Genomic DNA, 16,211 nt, shown 5'->3' on the forward strand with positions numbered 1-16,211 from the left:
TTTCCTTGACGTTAATAAAATAAGTCTCATTGACCCTTGGTGTATTGCAAAGTCCTGTGATTAAAGTACACTGCTGCTGAGGTGGCCTTGTGCCAGGGTGGGCTGGCTTGGTGGGGTTGGGGCGCGGGACCTGCAGAAGGAGGAGTGGCCCCAGTCCTTGCCCGTGCCTGCCTGCTCAGCTCTGGGCTCTGCAACTGCAGGCCGCCACGTCTTCCACTGAGGAGCGGACCTGCCCCTATGGACTCCAGTGAGGATCCAGACCCCTGGAGCTTGCCGTCCCCGATTGCCTGATTCCAGTTGTCTAGTCAAGTATGCTTTAGGCTCCACTAACATTGGCAGGAACCTTCCTCCTGAGCCCGAAGAGAAAGAATAAACTAGCGAAGCAGGTGCTACTGTCCTCCAGAGAGTGGTAATGGCCTAGTCTGCTGGCAGGAAGAACCGCCCTTTGGAGGATGGTGGGGAGAAGCCCCCTTCACACAAACCAGGGATCCTTAGGTGGGGTGAGTGAGGGCAAAAGCCTGGCAGCCGGACTGCTGGGTGACCCTTTGGTCTGTTGGTGCCATCTGATATTTTTTTTAGAGTTTTCAACTCCCCGTGAACTAGGGAAAAAATGGTCAAGAAAAGTTGCCAGAAAATTATGAGGCTGAGATGGAAAGGCACTTACTTTACAAGAAGAAGATAACCCAATGGCCAAGAAGCATATGAAAAGATGCTCAATTCCATCAACCATCAGGGAAATGCAAGTTAAAATGACAATGAGATACCACTACCAACCCACCACAATGAAAAACACTAAAAGGACTGACAATACAAAGTGTTGGAGAGGACGTGGAGCAAGCTTTCGTTCATACACTGCTGGGGGGAAGTGTCAAATGTTTGCCCATTTTGGAAAAAGTTGCCAGTATTAGTATAGCTAACATATAGCTAACATCCTATGACACAGCAATCCTGCTAACTGCGTACGCAAGATAAACGAAGTCATAGGTCCATCAAAAGATATATCCAAGAAATCTTTTTTTTTTTTTTAACTTTTAAAGCATTTTATTTTTTAGAGCAGTTTTAAGTTTACAATAAATGAGAAGAAGGTACAGAGATTACCCATATACACCCAGCCCCACATATACCTAGCCTCTCATTATCAACATCACTCATCAGAATGGTACATTTTTTACCAGGGATGAACCTACATTGGCACATCATAATCACCCAAAGTCCATAGTTACCTTAGGGTTTACTCCTTGTGTTATACAGTCTATGGGTTGGGACAAATGTATAATGACATGGATCCAACATTATAAAATCATACAAAGTATTTTCACTGCCCTGAAAATCTTCTGTGCTCCACCTATTCATCTCTCCCACTGCCTGCCAACCCCTGGCAGCTACTGATTTTTTTTCATTGTCTCCATAGCTTTAGCTGTTTTAGAATGTCATACAGTTGGGATCATACAGTATGTAGCTTCTCAGGTTGGCTTCTTTCACTTAGTGATGCATTTAAGTTTCCTCCACATCTTTTCATGGCTTGATAGCTCTTTTCATTTAAGCACAAGAAATCTTCATATCAGTTCTATAAAATCTAAAAGCTGGAAAAAGTTCAATAAGAAAAGAGATAAACAAATTCAATGTAATACTGTTGAGACATTTAAAAAAAATTAACTATTGATACACACAAACATGGGTAAATCTCCAAAACATTATGTCGAGAAAAAGCAGCCAGACATAAAAAGACGTACTATAATTCATTTATATGAAGTTTAAGAGCAGTCAAAACTAATCTATGGTGATAGAAATCAAAATAGTGGTTACCTAGAAGGTGTGGGAGCTTCTAAGCATGAGGAAACTTTTTGGGCAAATGTCCTATATCTTAATCTGGGTGGTGGTTACATATATAGCCAGGTGGTGTATAGATGTATAAAAATTTAATTAATTGTGCACTTCAGATTTGTGCAATTAACTGTGTATAATACTTATAAGTATGTTTGGCTATATATAAATTATGTATACTAAATATAAATTATACCTCAATAATATAAGAAAAATCCATTAGTGGGGAAGTATGTAATATATTCCAAGACATGCCTCCCTTCTCAAATATATTGATCAGAAAGAAGTTAATTATCATGCAATTAACTTAGGCAATAGGTTATATTAGGAATGTGTTACTATAATATCAAGAAAAATATTAGAAGATTCTTGTGGGATATATCCTACAGATGATTGCAGAAAAGTATTTCAGTCATTTATAAGAATCTTTTCCAGAAGATCTTAATTTAAAGTTTATATGGGTGGTCCATTAGAAGTACTCTAGTATATAAAATGGAAAAGTGTCTAATGAGTACTACTATTTTTTTAGCCTTCCTTTTAGAAACCGTAAAATGAGTGAAAAGATAATGAATGAAAAACGTGGATTGTTTTAGACACTTAACTAGGCATGAGAGGCCTCGGGAACTGGGAGGAGTCAATAGCAGAGGTAGGATTTTCTCACCATGGGCTCCAGTTAAAATTCTAATCAGAGACCTTTCCCTTATTTATCTTTTATGCTTAATCTCATTAGAGTCTTTAGGTTTCATGGCAAACTGATGCTATGATGAAGTGTAGAATAAAAAAAGTGAGGGATAACATTTCTAATCTTCTATCAAATTTTTGGCCTTCCAAATTGTTCTTTTTCTTTTTTTTCCAACAACTATAGTGCCTTCGTTATATTTTTAAGGTTGAAATCCAGAGTTGAACTACTGCACATTAAACGATAGACTGTTATACATGTATGTGATTCCCCAAAGCCTATACATGGCAAGCTAAAAGGAAATGGATTAAACCTTAATTATATTTTATTTGTTGGTTAAGAGGAAAAATTATAATTCCTCCTTACATTTCAAATTAGATTTTGGCCTAATGGACTCCATTATTAAATTTTAAATAAACATAAAAAACAGTCCAGGGCTTCCCTGGTGGCGCAGTGGTTGAGAATCTGCCTGCTAGTGCAGGGGACACGGGTTCGAGCCCTGGTCTGGGAAGATCCCACATGCCGCAGAGCAACTGGGCCCGTGAGCCACAATTACTGAGCCTGCACATCTGGAGCCTGTGCTCCACAACAAGATTGGCCGAGATAGTGAGAGGCCCGCGCACCGCGATGAAGAGTGTCCCCCGCTTGCCACAACTAGAGAAAGCCCTCGCACAGAAACGAAGACCCAACACAGCCATAAATAAATAAATTAATAAAAAAATAAAACAAAAACAGTCCACCTTCAAGTAACCAAAAGAGGAGAATCCAATTTGCAGTTAATCAAGTTTCCTAATTTCTCCTTCCCCCATTCTCTCACCTTCTGGACATCAACTATTCATTTTTTTATTTAACCAAAAGACTAACAGTGAAGAGGAAAGCAAATATAAGGCATACCAGTCAATTAAAAAATCAATTACTATGACAATTTGGTGAATAATAAGATCATTTAATTAATTTGTTAATATATATTCCGTGTTATTTACATAAACATTTTAAGTACCTACTTAGCCATAATTAACTATTTGAGTTTAGTGTCTGTTTCTAATTATATCGCCAGTTGGAATTTGCATATGGTAGCTGTAGAGGCAACTCTTAGTTTAGTTATTATCAGTGAGGGAGAAAGGGCTAATTTACATGACTGATATAAAACAACCAGATTTGGACCAAGGCTACTCCACCTCAGCATTATTGATATTGGGGCCGGATCATTCTTCATTCTGGGGAGCTGTCTTGTGCACTGTAGGATGTTTAGTGGCATCCCTGGCCTCCATCCGCTAGATTTCCAGTGGTACGCCCCTCCCCAAGGGGTGGTAACCAGAAGTGTCTCCCGATGTTGCCAGATGTCCTCTGAGGGGCAAAATCAGCCCCTCAGAGGACATCTTTGAGAATCAGTGAGAACCACTGATGTATATCAATAAGAGGTCCTGCTTTTCTACTTTCTACTAGTAAAGCTAGTAAATCTGTAGTGGATTTACTAGAGGTATGAATAGTTTAAAGATAATCCCTCAAAGTTGAATGTTGAAGCATTATTCTTATCTGTTTTCATCCTTATATTTTTAATCATTTCTGTAGTCAGTGATAGGACTCTGAGAGCTCTTTATTCTCCTCATTAATTTGCCATCTTTTCTGTCTAATGTAATTATAATCAGAAGTATGCATTCAATTACAGAAAACATGATTCTTAATGAAACATAAAAAGTCAAGTAACATACCTAGACTATTTCATGTTGATTTATCCATAAATAGCATAATGTTTTGCTGTTAGGGAGAAAGATTTAGATAGTAATAAGCTGTTATTATTGCTGGAATATGTCATGCATAGGAATTAAGAAGATATATTTATGTTCTAAGGAAATTAAAATACATATGGGGAAATATTTCTTTTAATATCTCCTTCCAAATCAAAAAGTTTTGACATGGATAACAATAGAGCATCCACAGAAATTGATTTGTACAGATGATCTGTGGCCTCATATACATTTTGCCTCCAAAGTGTTGTGCCAGATAGAGTCATAAATAAAATCTGCAGAAAGGTCATAGGGCAAAACCGTAGGAGACTACATGTCATGGATCCATTTGCTAGAAGCAGCTTTCATTTTAAAATACATTTCGATCAATAGAGAAAGGGAAAATACCAAGGAAAGAAAAAATACCATTTAAAAAAATGATACGTCCAGCATTTAGCTACACATTTAAACTGGTATTTGCTGCTTTATTTTACAAAAACACTAATAGCAATCTAGATGCTGAGTTAGTAAATGGTGTGTGAATGACTCCAGTTATATCATTTGGAAATGCTTTATAAAATGTTCCCATTTATTTTTTTGTACATTTCCAACAACACATAAGGACAATTACAAAACAAGTCATATGATAGTTGTCTAATGTGTTAGCAAATGTCCATAATAAGAGAATAGCATTTAGCTATGACTGCTTAGTAAACATTTGTTCGATTCCAAAGTTGTAGTATTGTTGAAATACTCATTTTAGTGGTTTTTAGTTACCTTGTTTACATCAGTATACCAGAGGAATGCGATTTAATTTTTCAACAGTAGAGTCTGTGTTGTAGTGAAATGCTCCCAACCAGCAACTGTTTATTAAGTATCTGCTCTGCACTCTGCTCTTAGAAATTTGCCATGTGCTGTAGGGGAAGACACAGACAGCAGCAGCCGCAGAGGGAGGGGTAGTAGTCGTGCAACATTTATAGAACTTTTATTATGTGCCAGGCATCATGTTAAGCACTTTTTCTTCCTACCTTACTTAGTGTTCTCCACAACCCTAAACAGATGATTTTTTTTATCCCCTCCCATTTTGTAACATACGAAGAAACTAAGACTTTAGAATAGTTAGAACAGTTAGAAAGCTTGTCCAGGCTTTCTACATAACATATGTAATTAGTGGCAAAGGTGGGATTTGAATACGGGTCTGACGCAAATCTATCCCCTTAATCATTACTCTGGACCATAGAATCTAAAACCCTCCTCACACTTACAATCTAATTGACCTTTTGGGGAAACTCTCATTCAGCCAGAATTCAACTTGTTCAAATTTAGTTAACTAAATTTGTTTCTGTGGTCATGTACAGTGATAATTTTTATAATGTTCTGGAGTCACTGCAAAATTCTGAGGTCTTCATTATCTTTATTTGGTGAGTAATATCAGATAGCAGAGTATTCCCATTGAGGGTCCACCTATGAGGAAAGTTTTAGAGCTAATATCTAATATTTTACTAGACACTTTATATATCCTAATATCTGACTATATTGGTATCCAATATTTAAATCAGGTTATAATAGTTTACATATTAGAATTCTACTTAGCCAGAATACTATTATTGCTACTCATTGTTAAAATGATTTCTAGTGCACAGGCTTTTTTTTAATGTTATGCTTGATTACACAATTGGAACAATTTCCAATTAATCACTTTCACTATTTAACACAACTTACTACCTTATTGTTTCTATTAAAATATCCACAGTACATTTTTTCAAAACTTAAAAAAAACTTTGTTCACGCATACTTCATAGCAGTGAGAAGGCTGTGCTGTGGAGCTGACAGTTTGACAGTGCTTCAGTGACACAGTCGTCAAGGTGAAAAAAATCCTGCCTTCCAGACTCTTATTTAATCTTCACAAGCGGATTAGATAATGTAGCTAATTTTTATTATCTACTCCACCCTACCCCCTTCTACGAGGAAACTAAGTCTTAGGCTAAGTATTTTATATTTTTATATTTATTTATACATTAATTTATTTATTTCTATCTATATTCATTTATTTATATTTTATATTTATTATATTTATTTAGATTTTATATTAAATGCTGTATATTTTGGTGATATTTCTCAAGGGCATCATGAACAGTTTCTTCAAGGGTAAATTTCCACCTCTGATGACTTCCTATGATATCTCTCTGCCTTTAATGAGTGAAAATTAAGTAGGCTCCTGAATGCTTTGATCGAATACTGCACTTAGTTTTTAAACATGTAGAAAAGAATGTCTCCTTTGTGAAAGTCAGAATATTCTCTTGCTCTATAAATAGGATGAGAGTCACTTTTCTCTGTGGAAATGATTTTACCAGGGCAAACTGCATCTTAACAAAGCATCTCAGGCCATTTTCCTAACCTAGTGGTTAAAAGCCATGGACTCCAAGGCTCATGCTTATAATCACTGTCAGAGAAGCCTGACTGTGGTCCCGGCTCTGCTTCTAACTGCCCTCATTGGCTGTGTCTCCTAGTGCAAGGCTTATAAGCTCCCCTAAGCTTCAGTTTTCTTATCTTCAAGAATAGAACTAGTAATAGAACCTATCTTATAGCACCAGTCTGAGGATTCAACTAGATAATTAATGCAGAGTTCTGTCACAAGCCTAGTACATGATCAAGTGCTCGGTCAAGGTTGAATTAGTATCATCGTCGTCATCACCATCATGAAAACTCTTGGTCCCGATGCCCCTCTAGGGCTTACCTGCAAGTATATAGAGAAGGAGATGAGGGAAGAAAGAGGACAGCAAAAGAAGTAGGAGCCTATAGTACCGAGAAATTCTGGAATTATAAAGGAATCAGGACAGGAATGACGAGCTGGGAGTTAGAAAGGACAGTGAGTGACCTGGGCTGTTCCACACGGTTGCATTCCTGAGGTTCATGGGTCCTGGCACTTTTGCCTTTGTGGACCCCTTCTTTCAGGAAAAAAAATACTTAAAATTGTATTTTACCACTGTGTTGATATAACGATGAACATATTAATATTCATCTCTAGAAAGACTCATCTCTATAGAGAATAGAGACTTTTCTTGGACCTAAAATTTCATTTTCTTTCTTCTAAATTTAAAGGAGATTCAGATGTTTTCCTGGACTGCTAAAAGTAGTGTGTGCTGTAGGCATGGTTGCCACTGCACCTGGTAGAGAACTGGCTCTTGTCTTCTGCTTCCCTCTGCAGGATCTGCAGCAGATGCATCCATTTCCTTAGCAATGACCTCAATTGTAGGCACTCTTTCAAGTCTTCTTAAATGCCCTTGACTTCAGCACTTAGCCTTCTGCAGTTGTTTCAAGTTCTGTGTGCTAAGCTGCGCAACCCTTTACCGGTGTTCTTCATGAGCCCATGTAGCACCCAGGGGAATTGATCTGCTATTTTCACGAGCAGTTTGCACACCCAGACATTCTGACCACAGAGGCTACCTCAGTGCCCAGTAAGCCTTCACAGACACCAAAGGCTTGGGAATTTTGTGTAACATTGTTTTCTTAAAAAGCAGGCAAAGATGTGTGTGTTCTTTAACTCACGATCTCTTTTAGTGCTTCTATAAATTATCTTTCTGAGTTGGTGAAAACGAGTTATGTTAAACACTCACCTCTGAGTTAATGTAACTTATGGTCAGATAAATTACCGCTTAAATAAAAACGTTTGCTTAGCACATCTGTTCCTCCATGTTTCTCCAAGTCACATCTGCTTCTTTTACAAGAAGAAACAAACTTTTACTACCGTTAGCGCAGCAGCGCCAAGACCCTGTGGAAGAGAATCGGGTCTTCCTGGCTTCCGACAGCATCCAGAGGTTTCCCTGAGTGCAACCTTCTGTATACAGTCATGTTCGTTTGAAGTTTATGTTTTGACATTCTAAGAATTAGTCTTCTAATTTCAGAATTATTGGACAGGGAAATAGAAAAAGAAAAAACCTGGGAGGTTTTTAAATAAAATATTCTGTTAGATTTACCGCATTTCAAATGTGACATTTGAAACTTTGAAGGAGGTTTAGTTAAAAGAGAAGCAGATAAACAGAGTCCCTTTTTTTTTTTTTGCTATTTACCTTTAAGATTTTTACTTGTATACAATCTGACAAACACCAAACAGTCAAATACCTAGTCAAGTATAATCTAGTCAAATAATACTTCTGGGTATCATTTAATGCGCTTACGAAAAAGGATTTACAAAAAATCTTACACCATTGTGAAGGAAAAAGAAATCATTTTAATATACACATTTTCACTTAATTCAACATGATTTCTACTAGGCACGCATACCCATTTAGTTTGGTTTGCTTCATAGTTATTTATTTTTCAACATGCAGCAACCCTCCCAATGAGATAGTTGAGTTGAACTGTTTATTCTTAAAGAGTACAATGTACCTTGTCCTCAAAGAGTTTTATCAACTTTAACATTTTCAAAGAGCCCTATGAGGCTGCTCAATATGGTGGTTTTTCACTAAACTTCTTATTTGGAAGATGGCAAAACAGACTAGGATCTTCCCAAGTCTACTGGTTGCTTGTATTCATATCACAGCTCAGGTGGGTAAGAGGTAGAGACTGAATAATAAGTAGATCACCTCCAAATGCAGCTGGGTGAGAAAGCTGCATTTTTAGAAAGGAAACCAAATCATGAAAACCTTCGTAATGGTGTGATTTGTTTCAGGGTTCTTTTGATACTTAAGAAGGGAATTAATCCTGGTGCACAGTACTCTTCTTTACAGCCTTCTAGAGTTTTCTTCTCCAGCCATCGTTCTTTAGCCAGGTGATTTATTGTACTTGCTGCAGAACTGAAAGCATGAAGACTCTGTCTACTTTCATATTCAGAGGTGGTGATAGCCTTTTCATTTCCTGCCAAATGGATCCGACCACACTTTTAACCCTGGGGGCTGCACGTCTTCTTGGACAATACCAGCTCGATTTATGGCTTGTTCCTTCTGGTAATCCTCCAGCCGCATTAGGGGCCGGAAGTAGATGGGGTAGAAGACGGCGCCGATCAGGGAGATGAAGCCGCCGAAAATCAGCGCGGTGCGCAGGTTCGGGGTCATGGCTCCAGCCGGTGGCCGCCCTGACCCGCCGAGCAGCCCTCACTCTCCCAGAGTCCCTTTTTGATAACTCCAATTCCTAAATACCCACTTTTGGGGCTTTAATGGCTCCAGAGGGTCCCTAGATCTTTAATTTCTCCTTCTCCATTTTCTTGCCCATTTCTCAAGTCCAGATTAACTCTAGCAAAGTTATACACCAGAATAGCGAGGGTGGTAGTGAGAGAGAGGAGAGACCTTGGGTATTAGGGTGAGCAGTTTTATAAGTCCTCCTCCCACTCCAAAGCAAGTCTAGAACATGACTTATTTTTAAAAAGACATTTTTGGCTTCATCAAACAACAGAGCTTGGCTCTGTATAAGACAAGGTAAGGCAAATGATGTCCCTGAGCCAGTGATTCTTCATCTTTTGGAGGAAGCAGGTACCCTTTTGAATATCTCATGAAAGTTTTGACCCTTTGTCTCAAGGAATAATGTACAATCACAGCCAATGCTGTATACAATTTCAGAGATATGAAAAAGTCCATGTTAAAAAAAATTCTTATTCTAGTAACTCATAATCTGAAGCAGAAGATCCCTAGCAGCAACAAGCATAATAAGGACAGTTTCATTTCTGGCATAAATGTACATGATTGTAATTCAATTCATTGAGCACCTACTTTGTCCCAGCAACTATACTATTGCCATATATTATTTGATTTATAGTCCTAATGATAAAGAAATTAGTATCTATATCACAATAGTACATTTTGGAGTTATGTGTAGTCTTTCAATGATCTCTGTGAGCACAGAGAATCAGCAATTATTATAGTTTTCAGAGTGCCACCAAATCTAATATTGCCTTAGAAATAAACATCTGTGCAGCGCTTCCTCACCGTTGCTTTCTGCTCCCGGGCTCAGAAAGTGGTTGTGAGTTGTAGGTCGTGGTGGTCCAGGGGACGAAATTTAATAATACGTCATTTGGGCAGTTATTGTTGTCCTCATTAGTCAGAGCCATCGCTGTGCTTTCTTTCAGCAGGCTATACCAGATTGGTTTTTTGTTCAAAGAAAGATTGGCCCCGTGTCTCAATTAGGTGATGTGGAGAAAATTTCCACATGCAATTGACCAACTCTAACCTTTCCTTCCATAGGCGTGTGTTGTAGGAACAAGAATGAAGGATGGGGTATTTCTTGCAGACGGTTTCACCAATTGCAGAACTACAAGCTGGTTTGACACATGTTCCCTCAAGGCAGAATTAGGACCCCTGACTGCCTGCCTGACATATTTAACTTCTTTTGAAAATGCTGCTAATTTGTCTTTCTTTTCTTCTTTCTTACCCACATCCATTTTTTTTAGGCAGGACTAATGAGTTTAAAACACTGAGCATGACCTCACTCTTCAAAGCCCATCAGACCTCTCCACTCCACTGGCCCCCCGACTCTTCAGAACCTCATTCTTCAGCAATGTGGTGCAGACTTTCACTGACTTTGGGGGGTTTTTCACCTCCTCTGCCTCCCCTCCCTCTCACCTCCCAAATGCTTCAGGATGATCTTTCCAGACCTAATGACTTGGAAAATAAATTTTTCATGTGGAATTCTTGACCTGATAGGTTATTTTAAAATTAAATTCCTGATAAAGTTAAGAGACCCAGATTTCAAAGGTTTTAGAAATAACAGGGAGGGAAACATTTTCTTTAAGTGAAATAACCTCTCTTAAATACTTTCATCAAAACATTATTTATGCTGTCTGGATTTGAGTTGCAGTTCATCACGTGCATGTTTGGAGATCTTATGAAAGTTTCTCATCTGTCATAGATATAATAGTACTGACCCCATAAGGTGGTTTTAAGGAAAACCTGAGTTAATATCGTGAAGAGCTTCAAATAGTGCTTGGGCACAGGAGGAGCTCAGTATACGTGTTTGCAAAAGAGAAATAGGCAGATAAATAAAATATGTCTTCAGGTTGGTAAAGGAGGAAAGTTTAAAACAGGCTTTATTTTTTTCTACTGAGGTCTAGCAAAATGATTTGGAGATTTTTTAATTGCTGATATTTAAATTTTGATTTAACAAGATGTAAACATGTGAAGGGCTTTGCAGAACAAACCACCTGTGCTAAATTATACTATAAATTTTGTAGTGAAGGTGCTAAAACAAAAATTCCAGAATTGAGTGTAAAATTTGCCCTGAACATGTGTTTTAATTTTGATAGTTGCATGATTAATTTTGTATGTCATCTTGTTAGCAATCTCAGCTGAGAAACTGAGAATACAAGAGTTTTCAACAAAAAGAGGGGAAGTATTTCTTTGCCAAACAAGGCGATATCTTTCTGGTGGATTCCATTAAAGATAAGGAACTCAATGCTCCCTGTGCCATTTTTACAAATGAACAGCAAAGGACAAAGATTATACCTTTGTGTCATCAGGCACAGGGTATAACCATAATTTAGTGTTTTAGTATGTATAATCTCTTTTTGAAAGAAGGACTATCATTTTGAAAGCCATCATTTCAAAAGACAATAAACTTATTTATACCTGATAATAATCTAAATGAGAAAACAAGTCTCATTCTATATACACATCATAATTTCAACCCAAACTGCTAAACATTCCCCCACTTTTTAAAAATCAGAATTTGTTCCAAATGACTTTTGGATATTTCCCAAATGTTAATACATCTTCACAGATTAGAAATATGTCTCTTTTGAGAATATTTAAGTTGCATAGTATCTAACATTTTTTCCACCACTTATTGTGTGCCTGGGCCTATTCTAATTGCTTTACATTTATTAACTCAATTCTCAAAGCAAAACACTTAGAAGGTAGACACTTTGATAATTCCTATTCCATAGATGGAGAAATGGAGGCCCAGAGAACTTGCCCAAGGTCACATAGCTTAGAAGTAGCAGAGTCTGTTTTTGAACCCAGGCAGCCTGGTTCCAGAACTCTGCTACTTTACAAGCTATGCTCTTAGGCACTCCGCTCTGCTCCAAAAGTAGATTGCTGAAATAAGTATATGTTTTCCAAAATGCTTTGGCCCCAAATGTTAATTTGTAGGTTATTGTTTGGATCATGTAGTCATTTTTTTTTTTTTCTATAAAAGAAAGTTTACAAGTGAGGTTAGGTTACAGGGAACTTTCAGAAATCCTCTTTGTCAGTTATATCTCAGTAAAACTTGGGAAAAAATCTTCTTAACTGAGGATATCATAGCGGGGAAGGGCTTCAGGGGCCAAAGCTGTAAATGAGGCAGATGCCAGTGGAGGGGAGTGTGAGTAGCTGAGTATGTCTCTAGCTGTAGGACTGACCAGTAGCTCTGTGGGCAGGAGTTATATTCATTTTTATGACATTTGTGAAACTTGTGTTCCAACATCACATTAAACTTTATTTTTTAAAATTTATTTATTTTTAATGGTGTGCTAGTTTCTGCTGTATAACAAAGTGAATCAGCTATACATATACATACATCCCCATAAACCCTCCCTCTTGTGTCTCCCTCCCACCTTCCCTATCCCACCCCTCCAGGTGGTCACAAAGCACCGAGCTGATCTCCCTGTGCTATGCGGCTGCTTCCCACTGGCTATCTATTTTACGTTTGGTAGTGTATATATGTCCATGCCACTCTCTCACTTCGTCCCAGCTTACTCTTCCCCCTCCCCATGTCCTCAAGTCCGTTCTCTACCTCTTCATCTTTATTCCTGTCCTGACCCTAGGTTCTTCAGAACAATTATTATTTTTTTTTTAGATTCCTTATATATGTGTTAGCATACGGTATTTGTTTTTCTCTTTTTTTTAATTTTTTTTAATGCTATTCTTGTCTGCTTACATTCTTTTTATGTATGTATGTATGTATGTATGTATGGCTGTGTTGGGTCTTCGCCTCTGCGTGAGGACTTCCTCCAGTTGTGGCAAGCGGGGGCCACTCTTCATCGCGGTGCACGGGCCCCTCACTATTGCGGCCTCTCGTTGCCGAGCACGGGCTCCAGACGCGCAGGCTCAGTAATCGTGGTTCACGGGCCGAGCCGCTCCGTGGCACGTGGGATCCTCCCAGACCAGGGCTCGAACCCGCGTCCCCCGCATTGGCAGGCAGACCCTCAACCACTGCGCCACCAGGGAAGCCCTGTTTTTCTCTTTCTGACTTACTTCACTCTGTATGACAGTCTCTAGGTCCATCCACCTCCCTACAAATAACTCAATTTCACTTCTTTTTATGGCTGAGTAATATTGCATTGTATATATGTGACACATTAAACTTTAGAGTTGGGGGGATCTTGGATGTCTAACTCCTCACCCTGGATACAAATAAAACTCAATAACATGCCAAGGTTTATAGTCAATAAATTACCAAGGTTCATTGCCAGTCACTGCAGAGTGAGGATGAGAACCCCTGGGCTGGTTATCAAACCTCCCGGCAGTGAGTAGTTGTACCCTATGTAGAAGAGCTATTGGAATCCAGACCTAGACACGGTTCCTGAGTTCCTTGAGCCAGTTCTCCATCCTTAAGAAAGTCTTTAATGCAAAATTGCTATTTCTAAATTTATCAAATGAATGATCGATTGCAAATTTACCGACCATTCTCCTCGAATAAAAAGAGGTCTCTATTTCCCCTTTAGAATATGTACCCTACTATTCCACACCCTTATTTGTTAAGTCTTTTGGCATCCTCTTGATATTAAAAAATATATCCTCTTGATGAAAGGAAGGCATTATATTTAGAGGTAGTACAAAGCATTATTTTAAAAAATCCTCTCTCAGTGATGTGTCCAAGGATGAGACTTATTTTGGTAATCTGCAAATCTTCAATAGCCAGTGAACAAATACATTTGTCTGTGTCAATACTGGCACAGAATGAAAAAATAATGATTCGTATAAAGCCCCCAAAATAGCATGCACTGCCTGGGACTCTCTGGCATCCTCTTTCCCATGCTAAGTCCATCTGTGATCACACTAACCCCTCAGTCTGGCCCGCAGCCTTCCTGCCAACTGGCCACATGCCGCTAATGATCAGCCTCTCACCCCCTTTCATAACCAGAGCACAAATATTAGATGAATTTCCTTTGAACCTAGCTTCCCTTTGGTTCTTAACATAGTCTAGCTCCTTAGAAGAAACACTTCAGGTTCTGGGAGGCACAGAATCCCTTATTAATTATTGTTTCTTTTCCCTTGGATAAGCGAATATGAAAAGAATTTTTATACATCTCCAAAGTATTTGATACCTTGCATCATGATTGGAAACGATGTCCTATTTCTTAAATATTTAATTAGAATTTGTCTCTGCAATATGTGGAATATTAACTATCAAGCCCTTAAAAGGATTACTAAGGTTTCTCGGTGTAACAATAATAATATTAATAATAGGAAACCACAGTCATTTTCTATTTGATACTAATTCTGAGATATCTATTTACTTAGATATCTTAGTGTGTAACTGACCAGACAACAACCAATCCATATTTAAATAACTTAATAAAATAATAGGTGCTGTGTATTAGAAGTAATGTTCCAGGAGTATTATATTCTTTTTAACACCATTATCTAGTTAGAACACTTTTGCCCATAATGATAATAATTTCCAGCTGCCTCAAATCCTAAAAGTAAAGTGCCAACCCCCCCAAATATATTTTGTTACTGAAACATGTGTAAACAATTATGAATATCTAAGCCATACTGACATTGGTTTTCAGACTCTCTCCAAAACTGTAGGGAAAAAAATGCTTTTTAATAAGTATGTTGATAGATACATCCAACTTCAAAAGTTGCTTTTGCAGACCCACAGAATAAAGGTTTCATTTTTTATTAGGTATAATAAAAATGGTATAAAGTTTAAATTTTACATCCAAGAAAGAGTAAAAACATCTATGAACATCTCAGATTTTTCAAAACTGCCCTGAGGATCCATGGGTGGAGAAGGATTGTCACTTTTCAGTAAGATCCTGCTCTGGGGGAGGTCGAAGAGGGCCTCTGACTTGATCAAAAGTTTGTATTTGTTTGTTTGTTCATGTTTTGTTTTGTTTTGCTTTTTCAAAAAATCCAAACAAAAGTACATGGATCCATTAGGCCAAGTACATGGATTCATTACACCAGGAAAGAATTAGAGGGGATACACATGTTTTAAGTCTTGAAATGTTTGGTTTAAATGTATTTTTTAAAAGTATTTTTTAAATGAATCTCTTATTTTTTTTTACCAGAAGGAGCACTCAGAACCTCTTTCATATCCTATTTTAAACAGAGCGAATTCCCCTACCCATTAGCACAATATTCTTCAAGATAGTGAAATCTTTGGGGGTAAATCTTTATTATAACACTATACTTAACTAACAGTCTGTTCCTGGAACTTACGCTCTGTCTCTCTACTATCTCTCTGCCTCTCTCTTTCTTTCTCATTCTCTCTCTTTGTCTCTCTCTCTTTCACATGCACATATGTGCATTGGTGCTTGCATGCATACACACATGCAGAGTACGTTTCTTCAGGCCAAATTCTAGGTCTTTAATCACACCACTTAGTACAATGCCTGGAAAGATTCTTAATTGATATTTGTAAAATTAAATGATACTTCCAAGCTAAATACAAAATATATGTTCTGTTTTTTTAAGTTATGCTCTAGGTCATATGGATACAACCTTTCAAAAATGTTAAAATGCATCATTACATTCGTAGGAGAATAGTGTTGGCATCATTCTTGCCCCTGAAGGTAACCAAATAATGCAAAGTTTCTAAACACTTCTTGCCTCAGTAAAAAGAAAGCCACCTTCTTAGCCTTTGACTTTCCCATACTTAGCATCAAGAGAGGTATGAAGGGACTGAGAAAGAGAAGAGTTGACCTTTGGGGAATGCATTGCTCTAGAAGTAAGGCTACCTACTTCCCACCACTTCTAGTGGAGAAAGGTGTCCATGATTTCGTCTCTCTGAAGGAATCACCTTCAAAGTTTGGAGATGGTTTCAAGGAGAGAAAGGTGTTTATT

General features: G+C 37.9%; 2 protein-coding genes and 1 long non-coding RNA gene across 5 annotated transcripts in view; 1 reads left to right on the forward strand and 2 right to left on the reverse strand.

Annotated features, from left to right (window-relative positions):
• The window catches only part of CPED1 (cadherin like and PC-esterase domain containing 1), a 296,363-nt gene that overhangs the window by 155,258 nt on the left and 124,894 nt on the right, over positions 1–16,211 (forward strand). The gene's annotated exons all lie outside the window — the stretch shown is intronic.
• Positions 1,059–16,211, reverse strand: part of LOC137768111 (uncharacterized) — a 37,721-nt gene continuing 22,568 nt past the window's right edge. The window contains exon 3 of the long non-coding RNA XR_011074712.1: positions 1,059–1,583. This is a non-coding gene — a long non-coding RNA (uncharacterized lncRNA). The remainder of the gene's footprint in view (positions 1,584–16,211) is intronic.
• LOC137768532 (small integral membrane protein 20-like) lies at positions 8,505–9,325 on the reverse strand. Its single transcript, XM_068550070.1, has one exon. It carries the CDS (start codon positions 9,282–9,284, stop codon positions 9,081–9,083), a length of 204 nt encoding a protein of 67 aa, XP_068406171.1. The 5' UTR covers positions 9,285–9,325; the 3' UTR covers positions 8,505–9,080.

The sequence above is a fragment of the Eschrichtius robustus genome, chromosome 8 (genome assembly GCF_028021215.1).
Source record: "Eschrichtius robustus isolate mEscRob2 chromosome 8, mEscRob2.pri, whole genome shotgun sequence".
NCBI lineage: Eukaryota > Metazoa > Chordata > Mammalia > Artiodactyla > Eschrichtiidae > Eschrichtius > Eschrichtius robustus.

Bases quoted from the DNA above. Each gene is read 5' to 3' on its own strand.
- LOC137768532 (XM_068550070.1), bottom strand. From the start codon at position 9,284: ATGACCCCGAACCTGCGCACCGCGCTGATTTTCGGCGGCTTCATCTCC.